We start from the raw sequence: 19072 nt of genomic DNA on the forward strand, positions 1-19072 counted from the left end.
ACAGAGCCGTCATTGCAAAACTCCTCTCACTTCATCTGGTGTCCGACTAGAATGTTCGATGCCAAGCGCACCGCACGGGGTCTTATGATTGGTTGCGTTTTTCCTCTCTTCACACGCGGCGACGCGTGCTTCCCCTGCAGCTGAAAAGGGCAACGAGCCCGGCAGGAATGCAAGCGATGACCACTCGACACCTTTCATCACCACCACATGCAGATCGGTGAAGAGACACAGAAAAGTGATATACAATGTGAATTTACAACAAAAATATGAAAAAGAACAAAAAAAAAAGAAAAGACTTTGACATGGACGAGCACGGCGGACGGTGTGCTCGCGAGGACCGATGAGACGTTCTGTCCACATGCTGGAAGAAAATGCCCCCCGCTCTTTTTTTTCCTCCTCTCTTCTCCAGAGCGGCTCGCATCTATTGGCCGTCGAGGTCGAAACCACCAACTTCGGAGCAGTGAACAGCGGCACCGAACGTCCTGCACGGCGTCTCCGTTGTAAAAGTTGTACGGTTTCTTGCTTTCTTGAGGCGAGCGAGATGAGATCGATCGCACCCCCACGTCTGTTTGCTCGATGTAGATGGCGTCAAAGACCAATGAACCTTCTTCCTGCTTGCTCGGTCTGTGTGTGTGTGTGTGTGTGTTTTATTTCAGAATGACAAATACCATTTAAAAGGAAATCATTGCATATGATCAAATGTAGTCACCATTGGAAGCCCAGCAGCTACATGTTTACCAAACAGGGGGAGTGGTGGCAATCTCATCTCGCTGTACAGAAAAAACATTCATCCCAAAAATCTTGAACTATTCCTTTTACAAACCACCACTTGAGGTCACGGCCGTAGCGCTGGATGTCAGAACTCTCCAGTGACAAGAATTTAAAATGAGGCCAGAGGTTCACTACTTCCTTTTCTCGCTTTCAGGAACTCCCCCTCATCTCCATTTCAAACACATTTATCTCTGTTACAGTTACGTCATCTGCAAAGCTTAAAAAACACATGCACCTCCAGCATTTTATACAAGATTATGATACAAAATAAGGCATTTCATTGTGTTGAGTATTCATATCAGTGTTGTGTGTGTGTGTGTGTGTGTGTGTGTAATAGCAACCACATTTAAATGTTATTTCTTTTGTCCGCCTACAAAAAGACTGCAAAAAACAAACATAAAGTCATGATAACTCTTAAAATATATATATTTGTCATATATATTTACGTATATATTCATATGTAAAAATAAAAAATAAAAAAAAAGGTTAGAGGGGGAAGAGAAAAGCCCAAGAGGTCCCTGTGATAGGCCAGTTCTCAAAAACAAAAAAAAACAACTATTCACCCCCTCATTCCCTCATTCCATGACCTCACCGGACGCCACGGTGACCAGCTGCAACGGGATCTCCTGATTGGCTAGGAGGTCGTGGGTGGTGGTCTGGAGGATGAGTGTGGTTCCGTCGGCGGTGATGAGAGTATCGGGAGTGGGCGGAGACGTGGAGGAAGGAACCATGCCTTTCTTGTTCTGGTGAGTCTTTATGTGCTTGGCCAGGTGGTCGCTCCGCATGAACCTCTTGGAGCACTCGGTGCACACAAACTTCTTCTCTCCTGTGAGGCCACAAGGAAACAAACCTCAGACACAGAGACACAATACCTCCTGAGAAATGGTGTGGTCGATTTAATTAGTTTATATGTTGACCGATATGTGGCAATAAATAAGAGTTACAGAAAAACCAAGAATCTGCTGAGGGATCGTTAAAGAAAAAAAAAAAGTTAATCGTCTTTACTAACGAAAGGTTCTGCTGACCGTTGTTCGGTGTTTGAGTCCTAAGTCATGAGGTAAAAATGATCAATCACCTCCATGAAAACAAGGATGGGAATAGACATTTGATTTTTTTTAACTGTAAAGTGTCTCCACAGATCTAAAAACAAATATATTTAACAGATCCTTGTGAAAAAATAAACATTTGCCTTGTTTTGTATGAAAGAAGCAAATGTGTTATAAGCTTATTAAAAAAGTTTAGTAAATGTATCATCTTCAGAAACACTTTCTGTGTTCGGCAATACACTAAACATAAAAAGTTTGGTTCACCCCAAATACAATAAATAAAGATTTCTGATTTAAATGTTGTCGTATCAAACAACAAGAAGAACAGGAGACAACTGTCTCAGAGGTGTCTCCTTCAAAGCCAATACAGTAGAAGTGGATCCAAACTGTGATGCTGAAAATTAGGGCCGCTCGGTTAGGCCAGAAATCCATGTCACGGTATTAAGAAACATTTTGAGGTATCACGACATTGCTTTTTCAAGTAAACACATTAATTCATTCTCCGAAAAGACGGCTACCCGAACAGCTGCTCGCTGCTGCTGGCCAACTTGCTCACAACTGGCAGGCGAGTTAGCTCGTTAGCTCGTTAGCTCATTTTGGCTGCTAGTGTTGCCACCAGAGGCTCGACAGACAATAAATCATTTTCTGATCTAACGTAACTTATGTCGGATTTACAACCCTCCAAACAAACACAGCTCCTCTCTTGGGCACAAGTTGTGTTGGTGCATCTCTGGTCTCTCGTTGTTCCTCCTGTGTCGCTCTTTTCTGTGTTTTCATGTAGCAACAGTTACTTCTTTTTGTGAGCTGTACCCAGCATGCAGTTCGGCGGGGATTTTTTTAAATAAATGTATTAGTATCACAAAATATGTGTCACAAGCTGTTGTGTTTTGGTGTTTTAGCCTGTAAAGAGTGTTTGTTGTGGGTTATGCATTGCTGTTATAAAGTTATAATCATGACTCAATCTCAACACACGTAAGACAACAAGTAGCGCCGGGCGCTCTGTGAGGACGGGTAAAAATAAAATCTGCTGCTTGCCGAATAGCAGCTTCAGTTGTTATGGCGTAATGCTGGTATGACCGCAAGATCTTATACTGGTATACCGTTTGAACCAGTGCAGCCCTACTGAAAATATTCAAAAGGCTTGTAGACCCATTTCAAGACAATACGAGTTGAATTAATAAAAAACGGCGCCCAGCGGTGATTGGTAGAAGCTGTTTGAGCATCGTCTCACCCGTGTGTGTCCTCCTGTGTCTCTGCAGCTCGTCGCTCCGGGTGAACCTCTTCCCGCAGAACATCCAGTTGCAGACGAAGGGTCTCTCCCCGCTGTGCCAGCGCAGGTGAGCTCGGAGATGAGACGTCTTCCCGTAAACCTTCCCGCAGCCGGCGATGTGGCAGATGTGCTGCTTCTTCTTCCCCATGCCCGAGCCTCTGTGGAAAGAAAAAACACAAAAGGGGGCGTTCGTTAAATATATACAGGGATAGAAATGAATGCATAAAAAATACGCAATTTAAAACGACCGGCTATCTGAATAGATAAATAGTAATCGTAGTCCCTGGGCTAAAAAACGGATTAGCCGAAACATTTGCATTTTGTATTTGAATTCATGTTTTTGGAATTCTGAATCTGCCTCGTGAACAGGATTGAAAACCAGCTTAACTGCTTTAAAACAGAAATGACTAGCTGGTTACAACAGATCCCTTCTTTCAAGTGTTGAGTACAGCTGCTGCAACCAACAACATCTGGGTGTAGGACAGAAAGGTGGTGGATTTTGTGGTTGTATTAAAATGGCATTTCACTGAACTACACTATATAATACGGTTGGGAAACCTTTACTTCTATAATGATGATGGTTAAAACAGTTTAAGGGCGTCCTTGTGTGTGTGTGTGTTGCGACATGCCCACCTTCCTCCGGACTCTTTGCAGTTGGGGCAGGTGCAGGCTACTCTGCGGAGCCTCTTGCCCTCGCCGCCCTGCATGTCCATGTCCTCGTCTCCGATCTGAACACGCAGGTTGTTCAGATCGCTGGGGTTCAGCGTGGAGTTTCCACTCAGTTGCCACTCCTCAGAGTCCGGCTCCTCCTTTATCTGGATGCCTGAAACGCAGGGAAGCATGTGAAGAATTAGGGTCTCTTTAAGTGACGTAACGCAAGATTTGCTCCTTCCAGTGAATCACTATGTGCCGGTGTAGAGCATGTGCAGGGGACCCGTACCGATTGGACTATTTGCGTCCTCCCCCTGGCTGTACTGGACTCCAGATTGGGCTACAGAGTTCACCGTGACCGTCTGGAGGTTGGGCAGGTTGACCTGGCCTGTCTGGCCCAGAGGAAGGGTATGGACCGGGGCTAAGGTCAGCTGCTGGGCCTGTCCCTGCCCCTGGGGCAACTGAAGCCCCTGGAGTGACTGGACACCTTGAACCTGCAGCGAGAGATGGGATGAGCTCACGTAATCTTTCACAGAACCAAAACACTCTCCCTATAAGAGACTTCCGTGGGCCACTTTGATGATTTCAAACTCCAGCGGTCCGGAGAGGTTACCTGGAAGGTCTGCCACTGGATCTGTCCGGTAGCGCTGACCGTTTGGGCCTGGATGAGGAAGGTCCCCGGGTTGACCAGCTGCACACTCTGGAGAGTCTGACCCCCTGCATTCAGGTCCTGACCCTGGCCCTGACCGTCCCCAGACAGATGCAGGATGGGCTGCGACATAGTGGTGGCGTTGGAGGAAGACACCTGCAGAGCAATGAAAACAAGAAATTGCACACAACATGTTAAAGAGGGCAGCGTTTCATTTCCCTCGGGCAAAGAACTGATTAGCTGTTGTTGACCCTCGGGGGGGGGGGGCAGGTGGTTTCACGACAGAAATACAAGCGGACATCTGAGGATCTGTGTGGAATGAAGTGAACCTTGCGGTAACGCAGAAGGCTTTATTGGTGTCAACGTTTGTTAACCTTTTGGCTTGTTTAGCACCTTCAACCAAATCCATGTCTACTTCATACCCCTCATCATCAGGGCAGGGGATTTCTACATATCAGAGTCAATGCAAGCCGTGACACCAAAACGTTATCAGGCTTTTCCCCTAAAACTATATGGTTCATTAAACTTAAGATTAAATAAAACCATGTTCCTAAACATTAAATATAATTCGATCAAATGACACAAGACCACAAGTTTGATCCAACATTAGTTTCCAAGACACTGTGCCACAGACACGTTATATAGTATATCTTTAACATTATAATGAGGATACAAAACAATCCATGACCAGCCATTTCAGGAAGAATCTTTGAAAAGATAAAATGCATTTGATTATAAAAGCCTCCAATTACTCTGTTTTCACGTTTAAACTGAATTATGCAATGGTGCGACCAATATGGTGATGACAGAGAGAGGGCTTTGGTTGATCAATCAATAAGTCGATAATCCGGGTACCTCGCCGCCTGCCCATCTGGAATCAAGAACAAAGTGCTGATCACGCAGCCACTATTTGAGCACAGTGTTGCAAATAACCATTAACATCGGTGCCAATTAAACCAGCCTCAGCTTTACCCATTCAAAACTAGTTATGACCTTGGTGTTGATAAAAGAGTCCAGAGGTAATGAGCGTGTAGAAAAGAAACAACTTTGCGTCAGTAAAATCTTTTTTTCCTTTATGAAATCACATTTATTGTGATCCATTATATTCCTGTTGGGACTATTTTGAGCCCAGACCGAGGACACCTACCCTGAAGCACGACACAAACCCACGGACACATGACATGCTGCAGACACACCCACTGACCTGGATTTGCTGCAGGTGGTTGTGGGAGTTGAAGTTCTCGGAGGAAGGGTCGGACACGCCCGCGGACACGGCGGTGGCTTGGGTGAGGACCCCGGTGCCGTCGATGGTCTCCGGGAGATGGGAGGAGCTCGAGGAGGACGAGGTGGTTGGCACGTAGAGTTCTTGGTTTGCGCCGCTGACGGTCACCAGCGACTGCTTGGCACCGCCATCCTGGCCCTGACTGTCCATGGTCTGGCCGCCCATGATCAGCTGACCTTCCGCCGTTACCCCCGTAGCGATGGGGACCGAGTGCGCTCCGGTCAGCCCTAGAGACTCCAGATCCACACTGTTTATCGGAACGAACGTTATGTTGCCAGGCAGCCCTACGGTTCCGCTGTACGCCGACCCCCCGGCCAGCGAGACGCCTTGGATTGAATGTACATGCCCCGCCTGCGTCAGGAGGTCTGTGGTCGCCGTGGTGGCACAGCTGATCCCAATGCCGCCCTGGCCATCTTGCAGGAGGTGGATCTGCCCCGTGCCGTCGTCTAGTCCCTGCGTGAATCCTGTGAGTGTCCCGTCTGCATTTTGGATTTGGGGGATGACCTGGAAGAACGTAACCATGGTTTAAATAGAGATCTTCACCTGAACACAACACATGCAGTATCCCACACCTTGTCTTTATTAGTGTTTACCTGATACTGAATGCCTGACACTCCGTTGGATGCAGCCTCATTCCCAGATGCTGTAACATAAATGGGCTGGTTGGGAAGACTCCCGATGGGAAGCATGTACTGCCCGTTGGACGTGACGATCCCGGAGTTTGGAATGTGGACAATTCCCTGATCTTCCTTCCCGGCCGAGACAGGCGTCAACACCTCCCATCGATCCGAACCCGTCAGCTGAATGGCAGACATGTCTGTGGTCTGGGAGTAAAATGTACACAGAGATTGACATGGACAGACCAAAATTCAACCCGACGCACCATCCCAGCTGTGGGTATTAGATCCCACGAAAGCAGCACCAGGCCGGCTGCTTTCGTGGGAAAGCCTCCGTGGATCGTGCTGCCACATCGACACAGAGCGTTAAATCGCGGGCAGTGCGCGGTGGTCTCGCTGCGATTCGCGCCGATGCAAAAAAAGAAAGAAAGAAAGAAGAAAGCCACGACCTCGAAGCTACCACCCGCACGCCGCGTGTCGCTAACAGGCTCAGAAATGACAGAGTGCGGGCAGTGGGGGATGGGTGACTATTACAACACAATTGAACGCTACTGTTCGGCGTCCGGACGCTATTCGTGCGGTTTTGGATCGCAGCCCGGCACCCTCCGGGCCCGATGGTAAAAGCAGCAGCCTTCCAGCGAGCCGACCCAAGTGACTGACTCCAGTGTCCTACCCACTATGGGCGGGTTTTACAGGGGTAAAGTGGGTGGCCGTTATTGAGGGGAACACAGGAAGTGTACGGCTTTCACCCCATGCCATCAAAAATTTAAAACGTGTGAACTTCATGCTCTCAAAAACACAACCAGCAATCGAAAGCGAGCGAAAAAGACGAGCTAGAAAATGTCGGATACCTGTGTTTCCGCTGCGCCGCCGGGTTGCAGAAACTCGCTTTGACTGCTGTCCACGTCCGCGGACGCCATTTCTCCTTGTTTCAGAGGCTGCTCTGGCGCTAGCAGAGAGACAGGGGGGAACTCAGCAAAACTCTGTAATCTTCAACTCCTGCGTGCCAGAAAAGCTCGCAAAGCATCCCCACTCTCCAGTCCAAAGGGAGACGACTGTGAAATTCAACTTTGCGGCCCGGATTCTGTGGCAATTTCGGCCCAGATTGACTGTTTACTTTGTCAACTTCGTCGCTAGCCAGCTAGCTCGGTTAGCTAACCATATCTAGCTAGTTAGCAGCAGAGCAAAAGATAAAAAGACGCAGCTTGCTTCGCTGTAGGTTGCACAAACTCACCGATTAGTTGCACGCTTCGATGCGGTAAATGTTTACGTACCAGTCATAGCGTGAGTGGTAGTAACCGGGAGGATTATCGGATAAACTAAACTCTAAACATGATTATTTTATCAAAGGCGGGCTAGTGTTGATCGGTGAATTCGGGACGATTTTTTTCTATTTTGATTGACGGTGCGGGAAACACAAAAAGGTGGGACTAACAGGCCTGTCCGTCGAATTTGCATCACATTACAGGACGTCCCGCCCTTCTTCTCTAAGGCAATTGGCTTATTCAGTGGTAAGCGAGACGCCATTGGCTAACTGTAACGTCAATCACTTTTTATAGAACGTGTGTTTCCTGTTTGTTGTAGAGCGTGCGAAGACATGGAATGCAGTTGTTGAATTCCATTTTTAAAACCAAACAAGTCATTTAGTAAAAATATAAATAGTATCGAGTCAAAACAATATACATAAAATGTGAATGTCAACCTTTAAATCAACTTGTATGAGAAGTCCTTAAGGTGGCAATCTCTGAAGATTTTAATTTGAATAAGTCTGTTAAGTCACATCCTAATTACAAATTTGCTTCAGAGGGCTTTAAAATCGCCACAACGTTCACCATCCTCTGTTCTCGACCTTCCCATTGGATAGTTAAACATTTGTGTAAATCAACTATGAATGGGGATCTTAACCTAAACCTGAAGGACACATGTATTGTTTTCACTTAAATAGAATTAATAAACTAACCATAAGACTGGAACAATTTGAACCGCTACTTTTCGATAGTAACTCCTGCGAACATGATCAGACTCAACGAGAAAACCAAGTGGATTTTGCGGAGAGAATTTTTCAAGTAGATGTGATTATTATGTCATTCATTCAACATTCCAAAAAGGAAATAAATATGTGATTACTACTGGGTTATTTTTCTTACTTGAAGCTTATTAATGCATTATTAAAGTAAAGTTTCAGAAAATTCAGTTAACAGGTTGTTTGGATATCTATTTACCCCATTCATTCCCTCGTGATTCCCACTCTAACATGAAGAAAAAGTCGAAAGACAAAAAGCAATGACAGGTTTATCTCCTTTTATTGACACAAGCATATTGATGAGGATGACATTATATTGTGGCTCCCAAGGTCCATTAGAATTCTTATTCTTTATGTTTAGTGAAGCGATTAGTGGGCTTTTGAAAATAAAGACAATTCACACTGGCGTCAGTGAGGTGACACAAGAAGCATCATGAAGTTGTAGACCAGGTGATCCACAGGAAACTCACACAGCTCCTCTACGAGAAGCCTCATCTCATCTCATGACACCAGGTGGAGCTCACCATGTGAACACTACCGTTTAATACGAAAATTTCCCAAACCAAAACTAAATAAAAGCAGTGTGTATAGCAAAATGATCCATTCGGTGTTTCCTCCTGCATTGTCTGGGATGCCTGCTTTGCGCTTTCTAAATTAATAATACCCGTCCCCTCAGAATACAGTGAAGTTTTGTCCTACAGCGCTACACTGAGCAATGGCTTTTATTTTGTCTTCATAGTTAACACAGCACTAGTCAAACATTAAGAGATGTATCGCATAATTGGATATAGGATTGTGACTATCGTCAATAGCAGAAACATAACCAAGTTGAATTGGGAAAAGGCCTAAATCAATTGCAAAAATACTGAATTTTTAATTCTAGGGAAAACACCATACTTATTTAAGATTGCCTTTACTTGACACCTGTATCAAACAACACATGCTGTATATTATCATCACTTATGGTGGCACTGTTCATGTGAATTTGCAGATTGATCAGTTCAGGCTCTAACGCAGCGTTAAAAAAGGGATAATATGTGAGAGCGTGCCAATTAATTAGTAGTAATCATAAAGGCAATTGTCAAATAATGATGGAAAGGCAATCTGTTGTTGAAGAGATCAAACATTGTCTGAAAAAGAAGACACTATAATCATCTGATGCATATTCAAAACAAATGGTCAGTGCCAGCCTCAGTTTTAAAGCAATGTGAATTTATGTTGTTAAAGTTAATTAATTGGTTGGTTGTTGCCAGTAAAATTAACAAATTATGCATTTCTCAGTTGTTATAATTGTTCTTTTGTTTGAACCACAAACGCTCAAATATGTTTTCAAAAATATCAGTTAAAAAGGTGCCACATATTATAGGCATGGATGTATGCTATGCTTTTATAGAAAATGTTATTGAATAAGTCCAACCGATTCAGATCTGTGAGGCCAGTTAAGTAAATAACTGCTGAGCTGAAGAAGAATATGAAAACCAACACAGAGTGTAGCTCATTGGGGCCCAACGTAACCGTATTCTAAGTTCTCCCTCTGGGGGATTGTGTGGTCTCAGGGCTTCTTTTTAGGTGCATTGGGTGTGTTGAATTTGAAAAAGATAATGTCGCCATCGTCCACCACGTAGTTCCGGCCGAGTTGCCTGTATTTCCCAGCGGCCTGTAAGAGAGGACAAACTCAGAAGTGTGATTTTGAAAAGCCGACGCTTTTACAATAATTCCGTGACAGTTCCAGCTTGTAAGTAGGATCTATAAAAACACACCTTGGCTGCATTTTCACTTCCCTCCTCTTTGAAGTCAATGTACTTCATCACCTCCGCCATGATGAAGCCTTTCTCAAAGTCAGTGTGGATTTTTCCTGCAGCTTGAGGAGCCCTGGTTCCTTTCTGTTGATGCAAATCACAGAAAATGAAAACGTGACCAGAGGATAACTAAAAACACGTCAATATACGCTGCAACCTTGAAGAATTTGATCAGATAAAAAAAAGCTTTCCCACTCTAACTCAATATACTCAATATAAGATCGCAACGGTGTCAAAAGTGACAATGTCACTAAATAGTCATTGATTCGCAAGTTTGGTAAAATGTGCTTCTAATTCAAGAATATCAAAAACTTGGCCCAAACCTCCAAGATGTTTGTATCACACAATGTTACACATCAGGCCATTAATGTGTAGAAACATAATCAAATCATTGTAAATCTTAAGAGAGAAAAAAGATGATGGAATTATTTTTCCTACATATATACAATATTATTATTTGACACCAAGGGCACCATCTGAAATAAGTAAATTGGTGTATTTTCTTTGTTAATATCTTTATTTTAACAAAATTAGCTAATTAGGAACTTTACAATGAAGAGGATTTAGAAATAAACACTGAATTTTCCCTAACTATCCTTACCCTGATGGTCCACGCTCGCACCTCATCTGGTCCAGCCGTGAAGAAGTACTCCAGCTGTAGTGTGGCGTAGCCGGTTTTGATTATTTTAGTCAGAACACTAGAAACACAGAGAGGAATCATGATGGAGCAGTTCAAGCAGACATGGTTCTTAAAAAGAAATGCAATAATAAGTGCCTCACATCTCTGATTCACTTATGCTGTTATTATATATTCGATTAGAACCGTACAGCATTGCAGACTTAATTAACAATTGAATGACAGTTGCTGCAAACAACTAATGATGACGACGATGGAGGGCAGCAACCTAATTCACGACACACCGGGAGTTCATGGCTCACCTCTGCGTCTTCATTTCCTCGCAGTACTTATTCCTCTCCTCCTCCTCCATGTCCTGCAGTTTAGACTCAACACATCCACTCACAGGAATGACCACGGCACCGGGGTCATGAGCGTCTACCCACTCCTTGATTTTCGCCAACCTGTGAAGAACGGGTTGTGATTGATCAAAAAATAGCTGGATACTTGAACAATGTATGGGAGAGGTACTTATGCACCCTGGGGGAAGGAAAACCTACCACTTGTTCTTTTTCCTGATGTAATCCTTTTCCGAGAGATTAACCAGGTAGATCATGGGCTTGGATGTCAGGAACAGGTATTTGTTCAACACGTCAATCTGTGGAGAGAATTTTAAAAGGGTATAGCTCATGAAAGAGTCAACTTCTCTAAGCTCGGGAGGCACCCTACTAATGAGATCATGTCATCTTATCTCAAGACCTACGGATGTAGTAATAACCAATCAGACTACTCTGTCCATCAAGATCACAAGCCCATCACAAAGTTACAGCTATCACCTGTCTTCATTTGTGCACTGGAAAAAAATCTAATTGTACACTTGAATAAGATGTAAAAAATAGGTATATTAAACAATATATAACTTTCAAAGCATTCATAAACATTAATTTTCAAAGCTTTATTAGAAAATCTCAGTAGAGGCTTTGAATTAAAAAAAAATGACATTGAATTACACCAAACACATATAGACACACGAGCTAAAGACGCAAACTAATTCAATCACATACAAACATAAATACCTCTTTGTCGTTCCAGTCAGGGTAAAATCTGACATGTTTCTTCTCCTCTACTATCCAGTTCTTTACCTTCAACATGATATCCTGCAGCAAGAGGCAGCAGATTAAATAAGGCCAGCAGACTGATTGTAACTTAACATCTCTTTATTTTTCTAAAATGTGGATGCATTAGTAAAACAGGTAACATATATACATACTTACATATTCAGGTTTAAGTTTTTTGTCACCTCCTCTGATGGCAGTTTTCTCCAGCTTGTCAAGGATTGAAGGAATCATTTCCTCGTCCTTTAGTCGCAGCTCTTCGTGGATGATCTCAATGTCCCTCACTGGGTCAACGTTACCCTCCACATGGATGATATCCTCGTCATCAAACGCCCCTAAAAAACACAAGCGTCGACAGGGGAAGTCAGCCTGTTGCAAATAATAAGAGGTCCTTTTATCAAATGAAAACTCCTTGCAAACTGATATTACTTAGGTGCAAATTAATGCACACTTCAGAAGACAATTAAACACACATTTAATTGATCCCTAAGACTTCAAGACAAGAATGTGCACCCAGAAAATATCTTATTTTGTACCCGCTCTGCATCTTATTATAAATGACAGGCATACCACCGATGTAAAAACTTTTAATTCTAAATCGGGGTTCGGAAGATGATAGATGTTACATAGAATAGAAATGTTGTAATACTTTGTTTCATAATTAAAATCAGAACTATATTTATTTTATACATTACTTGACAAGATGTAAACATGTTTCTCTACCAAACCATTTATTCAAGTACTCAAATGTTAAAAGCCGTCTAAATAAAAAGGCCCCTATAAAAGCGCATTGAATAAACTAGTATAATATCAGAAACTATCAGGTTTAACAATAAAAATGCCAAATAAAAAAAAGCTATACTTAGAAACGATCATCTTGTCTGGTCCACGGCCATAATCATATATCTTTATTTGCCCCTCAAACACCTGTCTCCTCTGCTCAGTTGATACTAGACACCAGCTGCAGGCAGCAGTATTGACAACTCACGCGTCATGTGAAAGATGCCGTCACAAGCACTGATGTTGGAGAGAAAGGCGTTTCCAAGTCCCTGTCCTGAGTGAGCTCCCTTCACCAGACCAGCAATGTCCACGACGTTCAGAAAAGCTGGAACCTTACTAAAGAGATACAACAGCCGGAGAGGGAGGGATTGTTGAGGACACAATTCAATTGATTAACAACAACAAGCTGGAAGGACTTAGCCCAAACCTGGCTGGTTTGTGGTATTGGCAGAGGAAATCAAAGCGCTCATCGGGCACAGGTACCCTGCTCTCATTTGGATCAATTGTGCAGAACGGGAAGTTCTCTGCAGCCGCTTGGCTTTTGGTCAGCACATTGAAAAATGTGGATTTCCTGCAAAGATAGTCAGAATAGTGTTAACAGCTTAGCAATACTTAAACCTAAATAGTGAATATTAAATGCATCATTTACGTGGATCTCTTATTTCATGCACATACCCAACATTTGGTAATCCCACTATTCCAATCTTCAGAGAGGTTCCAAACCGTCCAATCAATTTAGGCTCTTTGGGGGCTTCTGCCTTTTTTGGGGGCATCTGGGAGAGTTTCAAATTGCATACACCATTAGACCATGTCAACATATTTCAACAAAGCCAGGTTTATTTATAACGTAACGACATCTCGGTACTGACATACGTTCATGTGGATACTTATCACCGAGCAGGTCATTTATGTTTAACTAGCTTTACTTAAAACGTGTTTAGGCAGCTCCAGTCATAGACTGGCTTGAGTCATATGCTCATTCAAACACAACATGCTAACGGAAGCTAACAAGTTGTTAACTGAGACCACTCCTAGCTACTTGTTAGCCAGAATATTTGACCAGACAAATAATACTGTCTGCATTTTTCAGTATTCAAAAATAACCCGGACGCTCATTAGCTGAAAAACTACTCTTTTAGTACCTTAATGTCTATTTTTAGCCAGTAGTCTACGTGGTATTCACTCCGCTGCTAACTGCACACACCAGCCGCTCCGGTGGAAAGGCAAGTGGCCTAGCAAACCGGAAGTGTTTAACGGTGAGAGTTCTGTGATTGGCCAGAAGAGCTGGATCATGACGTCAGAGTAGGGTCAATTTGAGACTGAATAAAGTCACGTTAATTATTTTGTTTAGATCGCGAAATAGACCGATTTTCGAATGACCTGTAAATTTGCCAGTTCGAAGCCACTTTTTTAATTATATTTTTAAACGTAAAGATATCTTATTTATATATTTTGATAAGCAAATCCATATAGGGTTATTGAGCGTTGGACTCATTTAAAAATTTTAAATGCCAAATTGTAATCAACGAACAGACATCTTCTGCATAATTCCGTTAGTGTGAGCCTCAAGTCTTCAGATAAAATTACAAAAAAAAGTTACCTGCTGTCAAAACTGTCCTAAATTGTCAATATCAATTCTATTCTTCATACACATATTTACAAATAGTCAAGATGTTCAACGACTTGCATAAATGACCAATGCATAAATAATGTAAATATATAGGCAAATAAATATTGCAAGTTCCATAAGAATTTATTGTGCTACGCCATTTTCTGATTGAAAGCAGTTTAAAATGTAAACTATATACTCTATAACTATAAAACTTTAAATGACATTTTGTATAGTTGTGATAATTTTAATTAAAGTAATCCTATCGGATGTTGACAGCATCAACCCCTACATGTGCACCCCCTTACCCTACCCTATTTATATTAAGAGTTTTCAATGTATTTGTAATATATCAGTATTGTTTTATTTATCAAGGATATATCTAATATATCAGAAAATATTAAAATACCAAATTATGTGAAAAACTCAACAATTGTGACAAAACAGGGCTTTATTATGGAAGGTCACTCAATTGAAGTCGCATGCATGAAAAAAACTAAGCAGTATATATTTTTTAATTTCTGCAGAGAAAAACAAACACGTCAAATAATTCAAACTATTTGAGACGACTCCAGGGTACAATTCCTGCAGCACACAGACTTAAGTATCATTTGTTTATATACAACACCCCAAACAAGAACTTTTCATCAGAAAAACAAGAATAAATAGAAACTTGATATTTAAAACATAAAATATGAGCAAACTGGGATCTTTGCAGCCAACAGCCAAGTTATAAATCATAATATAACTACCAGAATAAATCTTGCTTGTACATAGCGCTCTGAGCATAAACAAACAGCCCTTCTTTTAATTACAAAAACAAGTTGTGTTTTTCGTGTTTTAGCTGTTAAGATCTCCAAAGATTACATTACAAATGTTTATTTTGGTGCAGATCCAAAGTACTGCTCATTTTGACTTGAATCTATTTTCTGAAATATTCGTTTTTTGCTTTCATGACTTTGGTGCTCAAACAGGAAAACCAACTGCATCTATAAGATATTTAGACCTTCAATACATAAACAAATCCAGAATTCAAATCAGATACACTTATAAACAAAGCAAAAACATACAAACATAAACAGTAAAGTAAAAGAAACCATCTGAACACTGAACTGTTGCCTTCTTCTTTAACTGCTCAGTAGTGACCTGAGAAAAGGACAGGGAATGAGATTAAGTGACAGACTTTAGATTTAAAAAGACTAATTTATGTCAGTTTTAGGGAGAAGTATTTGTGTAGGTTACATCAATATCAGAATATAATATCAACTTTAAATATAACCCAGGGCTCTAATGATAGAAAACTGGTTCAAGCATACGTGGTGAGTAGGACCGAGACCGGGATCGTGAGCGATACCCTCTGCTGTAGTACGGAGATGGAGATCTGCGTCTGTAGGCGGAAGAAAAACAACAACGCAACACTTAATTTTAGACCTTTTGACGTCACAAATCGTTAGGATCACTTAATGAAATAGATCTCATAAAACTTGAATTTGACATTTTATTTCAAAGACACTCGGCCAGAACCATTTTACTCATATTCGTTCTTGATCTTTAAAAACGAGTAAAAATGTAGAATGAAACTGTAATGGATGCTTCTTTGATCTTCAAAAAGCCCTAAAATCATTAATTGTAGACTAATATGACAAAGGGGAAAACAACTCACCTGTATGATCTGTATTCTCTGTCGTCATAGCGATCATAGTCACGATCATAACTTCTGTCATAACCTCTGTCGTAGCTTCTCTCATAGTCCCTTGAAGCGCGTCGCGACGAACCACCACTACTGCTACCGCCGCTGCCGCTACCTCCACCTCCACCGCCACTGCCACCACCACCACTTCAGAAAGGCAAAGAAATAACCGTTGGTGACACCTTGTACAACAAAACAAACAGGCAGAAAATAACCCTAAAAACAAAAGCTGTGGGTTTAAGAAACACTCACTATGTGGGCCGTCCCATGTAGATTCCAGGAGTGGGTGTATGGGCCCGCTTTGTGATGGAGAAATCTACTCGGATCCTGCGCCCATCGAGCTCCATCCCATTAGCACGCTCCTTGGCCTAAAACCCACAACGACCCAGTTAGAAGTAGACTGTTTTTATCTAATAAGATGATTACAAAGTTTTCACGTGTAAATTCAACCCGCACACAGCCATTTTCTATGATGACTGTCGCTGTTACACGGTAGGCTTTCAAAAAACGAATGAGATCATCATAAATGACCAGAGACTGACGAATCCCAACTGCTATCGTAATGGTGACAACACAAAACTATTCAAATGCCTGTGATATAAAACAATTTACTGTGTAATATAGAAATGTTAAATCTGTGTCTCATCCTCTACCTCCTTGGAGTCCTCACAGTTCTCAAAGTAGACAAAGGCAAAGCCCCTTGAGCGACGTGACTGCTGGTCATACACAATGTTGACGCCACTCAAAGGGCCGTACTTGGAGAAAACCTCCCTCAGGTCTCTCTCCGTGGTGTACAGACTCAGTCCGAAGACACCCAGACAGTTGTGTGGGTCTGGGTTTGCCTGTTAAGAGTAAAGAAGGGAGTGTAAAAATATTGTGGACAAATTAACTAGTCACATTACTGCAATAAATCCTGCTTTTCTGTAGCAAATCAGCACCTTGGAATGTTTTGTTTATAATTGGAAGAATCAACACCATGAAGGGCTTTTTATTACATGATCTGATAAAATCTTTAAAAGAGCTAAATTTAGACAGTGAAAACCAATGAAGAGGGTGTGAAGTTGATTTATATTAAGTACTGTAAAAAGAAGTCCCTCACTCAAATTGCATATCATAAACCTCGTGTTTCAAGAGACGCTAAAATTGAGCCTGTTGGAGGTGTTTAACAGATACCCTGTTTCCAATGTGTCTGCGCCGGTTTGACATGGGGGATCGGCTATGGCTCCTATGCCGGCGGTACTCCCAGCTACGAGATCGGCTCCTGGATCGGTGTCGGTGGGAGCGGGAACGAGAGCGCGAATAATGCCTGCGCGAACTCCGATGGGAACGGGACCTGGGGGATGGACATGAACTTAAATCTTCTTAATGTAGTTTAAGGAGTCCACAAATCCCAGCCTAACTTTCTAAACATCACTTTGACTTGCACATGAAAAAAAAAAAAAATTCACCTGGATTTGGATCTGGATTGAGATCGGGATCTCGACCTGGTGTGATGGGAGCCATCTTTTGACCGTGCTGGCGAGCGGCTGGTGGATTTAACTGAGCCCCGAGGGGACGCGCTCCTAGAGCCAGGCGGCGAGTCCTGGACAGACCAGACACTGAAATAAGAAACCCTCTTAACCCAATTGTGGGGCCAGGAGGTGACAGCGTTGACCTCTACATACCATCATCAGCGTGTATTTATGACATTTCATAACAGGTTTGATATTATACTTTTGAGTTATGTGTTTATAAGAGGTCAAACATAGCAGTACATCATTGACATATATATTATGTAATTTAGCTGAAAGACAGATTGTAAAAACAGTAAACCTAGAAGGTTTGACCAGTGATGTTTTCTGATAGAGAGAAAAAAATTACTCATGCTTAAGAGAAAGAAACAAGATGGAAAAAGAGTAGCATAGCAGGCTGTGAGGAAATTAATCATACCCTGGTCAACTTCTGATCTTAACTTCATAACTTCTTTAACTTCAAAACAACCCTTCATTTCTTCTTTCTTCCGTTTGACATAAAGACTTCTTTTTCCTCCTCTTCCCCCATTTACCATCTGCCATTACAACACTAGTAGTGGGGACAGATCTTGATCGCTTCTTTTCAGCAGCCAACACATTAGCATGCATCAACACCATCAGCGCCAAATAATAACAACTTCACATCTGACACGTCTTCCGCCTTTTTCTTTCTTCCAACCTCAACCTTAACAAAGAACAAACAAGGGTGATAAGGCAAGTTGGTTTCTGTAAGAGCCAAAATGAACACAAATAAAATAAAAAACAGGAAAACAACATACATTGGATTAATAACATGTCTTATGTTATCTTTGTTAGTCCTAAATAACGCATTACGGACACAGATCTGAACATTACAGCCGACAAACTGTTGTCATTACTTAATGTTTATCGGTAGTCATTATCTAATATTTCAGGTTAAGTCACAAGTCTGCGATGAAGGAGAAAAGGAATCGCGGAGGTCGCTAGCGTTACATCTCTGCGATTGCTGTGCATTTCAGGCCTTAGGCTTCTACGTCATGGATTTAATTTTTTGACATTTGTTAACACTCAATAATACTCTTGTAGTTAACGTTACTCAAATAAAGGTTGTATAAAACACATTACAGTGAGTGTTGGGGCCTGCTGTAACAATGCACGGACATGAACCGACCTACAAACGCAGCTAATATTCAAGCTAGCTAAACGTTTCAAAATGATCAACGTTAACCGTTAGCTCAACTTCTTCTCCCCACTCACCTGCTCCCTGAAATCTTTCTCGAGGTCGCTCATGCTTTTGTTACTAGACGGCAGATGGGCAAAAAGTACGAGGGGAAAAGATTAGACGGCTTATTCAACTTTATCGCTCTCCAAATTGAGGGCACAGCAAATGTCTGCTCTGCACCAGCTAGCCACAACTCCGCTAGCGCTGCAATGCGAGCCGAGCGCTGCGCTTCCGGCTGTCACAACAAAAGCTGCAAAAAACGAATGGACATTTTGATCGGAAAATGGAATTTAAAGGCAAAATAAATAATTGTAAAAAAATTTGAATACATTCATAATATACTATTTGTTGGGAAACCAGGACATTTTCATCAAAATAATACATCGGCTTGATTAAAGCGCTCCCGCGGGGTGTAGGCAGATCTTCGCGGGCAGGATCGACA

General features: G+C 42.1%; 3 protein-coding genes across 8 annotated transcripts; all 3 read right to left on the minus strand.

Annotated features, from left to right (window-relative positions):
* Positions 1-1269: 1269 nt before the first annotated feature.
* On the minus strand, positions 1270-7874 carry sp3b (Sp3b transcription factor). Of its 4 annotated transcripts, none has more exons than XM_037487206.2 (9): positions 7561-7874; positions 7138-7235; positions 6263-6493; positions 5592-6173; positions 4352-4543; positions 4028-4232; positions 3721-3910; positions 3049-3245; positions 1270-1597 (listed from the first exon to the last, which is right to left on the minus strand). In XM_037487206.2, the coding sequence occupies exons 1-9, from the start codon at positions 7565-7567 to the stop codon at positions 1347-1349; spliced, it is 1953 nt and encodes a 650-aa protein (XP_037343103.2). In that variant the 5' UTR covers positions 7568-7874; the 3' UTR covers positions 1270-1346. The 4 variants fall into 4 exon arrangements, with proteins under 4 accessions (XP_037343103.2, XP_037343104.2, XP_037343106.2 ...); XM_037487207.2 differs by having other exon boundaries at positions 7521-7873; XM_037487209.2 differs by lacking the exon at positions 7138-7235 and having other exon boundaries at positions 7561-7872.
* A 696-nt stretch (positions 7875-8570) lies between these two features.
* Positions 8571-13905, minus strand: ola1 (Obg-like ATPase 1). Its single transcript, XM_037487211.2, has 11 exons — positions 13762-13905; positions 13295-13392; positions 13047-13190; positions 12828-12955; positions 11999-12174; positions 11801-11881; positions 11285-11382; positions 11048-11188; positions 10710-10806; positions 10070-10192; positions 8571-9966 (listed from the first exon to the last, which is right to left on the minus strand). The coding sequence occupies exons 2-11, from the start codon at positions 13390-13392 to the stop codon at positions 9862-9864; spliced, it is 1191 nt and encodes a 396-aa protein (XP_037343108.2). The 5' UTR covers positions 13762-13905; the 3' UTR covers positions 8571-9861.
* Positions 13906-14661: 756 nt separating this feature from the next.
* On the minus strand, positions 14662-19021 carry LOC119227468 (transformer-2 protein homolog alpha-like). 3 transcript variants are annotated; one of them, XM_062557197.1, is made up of 9 exons: positions 18666-19017; positions 18073-18114; positions 17367-17500; positions 17092-17251; positions 16572-16760; positions 16171-16286; positions 15892-16065; positions 15545-15615; positions 14662-15374 (listed from the first exon to the last, which is right to left on the minus strand). In XM_062557197.1, the coding sequence occupies exons 1-9, from the start codon at positions 18696-18698 to the stop codon at positions 15364-15366; spliced, it is 930 nt and encodes a 309-aa protein (XP_062413181.1). In that variant the 5' UTR covers positions 18699-19017; the 3' UTR covers positions 14662-15363. The 3 variants fall into 3 exon arrangements, with proteins under 3 accessions (XP_062413181.1, XP_062413180.1, XP_037342162.1); XM_062557196.1 differs by having other exon boundaries at positions 18073-19021; XM_037486265.2 differs by lacking the exon at positions 18073-18114 and having other exon boundaries at positions 18666-19010.
* Positions 19022-19072: the final 51 nt, after the last annotated feature.

The sequence above is a fragment of the Pungitius pungitius genome, chromosome 14 (genome assembly GCF_949316345.1).
Source record: "Pungitius pungitius chromosome 14, fPunPun2.1, whole genome shotgun sequence".
Classification (NCBI taxonomy): Eukaryota; Metazoa; Chordata; class Actinopteri; order Perciformes; family Gasterosteidae; genus Pungitius; species Pungitius pungitius.

What these genes read in the sequence shown, in the direction of transcription:
- ola1 (XM_037487211.2), bottom strand. Translation starts at nt 13,392, where the DNA reads ATGCCCCCAAAAAAGGCAGAAGCCCCCAAAGAGCCTAAATTGATTGGA. An exon ending in CGGCATCTTTCACATGACGC is followed by an intron (nt 12,175 to 12,827) that starts GTGAGTTGTCAA and finishes TGTGTTTTTTAG; the next exon opens with GGGCGTTTGATGACGAGGAT. An exon ending in TGCGAGCGTGGACCATCAGG is followed by an intron (nt 10,193 to 10,709) that starts GTAAGGATAGTT and finishes TTGCATCAACAG; the next exon opens with AAAGGAACCAGGGCTCCTCA.
- sp3b (XM_037487206.2), bottom strand. An exon ending in TGTCAGGCATTCAGTATCAG is followed by an intron (nt 6,174 to 6,262) that starts GTAAACACTAAT and finishes ACGTTCTTCCAG; the next exon opens with GTCATCCCCCAAATCCAAAA. An exon ending in TCCAGTGGCAGACCTTCCAG is followed by an intron (nt 4,233 to 4,351) that starts GTAACCTCTCCG and finishes CTCTCGCTGCAG; the next exon opens with GTTCAAGGTGTCCAGTCACT.
- LOC119227468 (XM_062557196.1), bottom strand. Translation starts at nt 18,210, where the DNA reads ATGTATGTTGTTTTCCTGTTTTTTATTTTATTTGTGTTCATTTTGGCT. An exon ending in GCAGACACATTGGAAACAGG is followed by an intron (nt 16,761 to 17,091) that starts GTATCTGTTAAA and finishes TACTCTTAACAG; the next exon opens with GCAAACCCAGACCCACACAA. An exon ending in AGAGAATACAGATCATACAG is followed by an intron (nt 15,616 to 15,891) that starts GTGAGTTGTTTT and finishes TTCCGCCTACAG; the next exon opens with ACGCAGATCTCCATCTCCGT.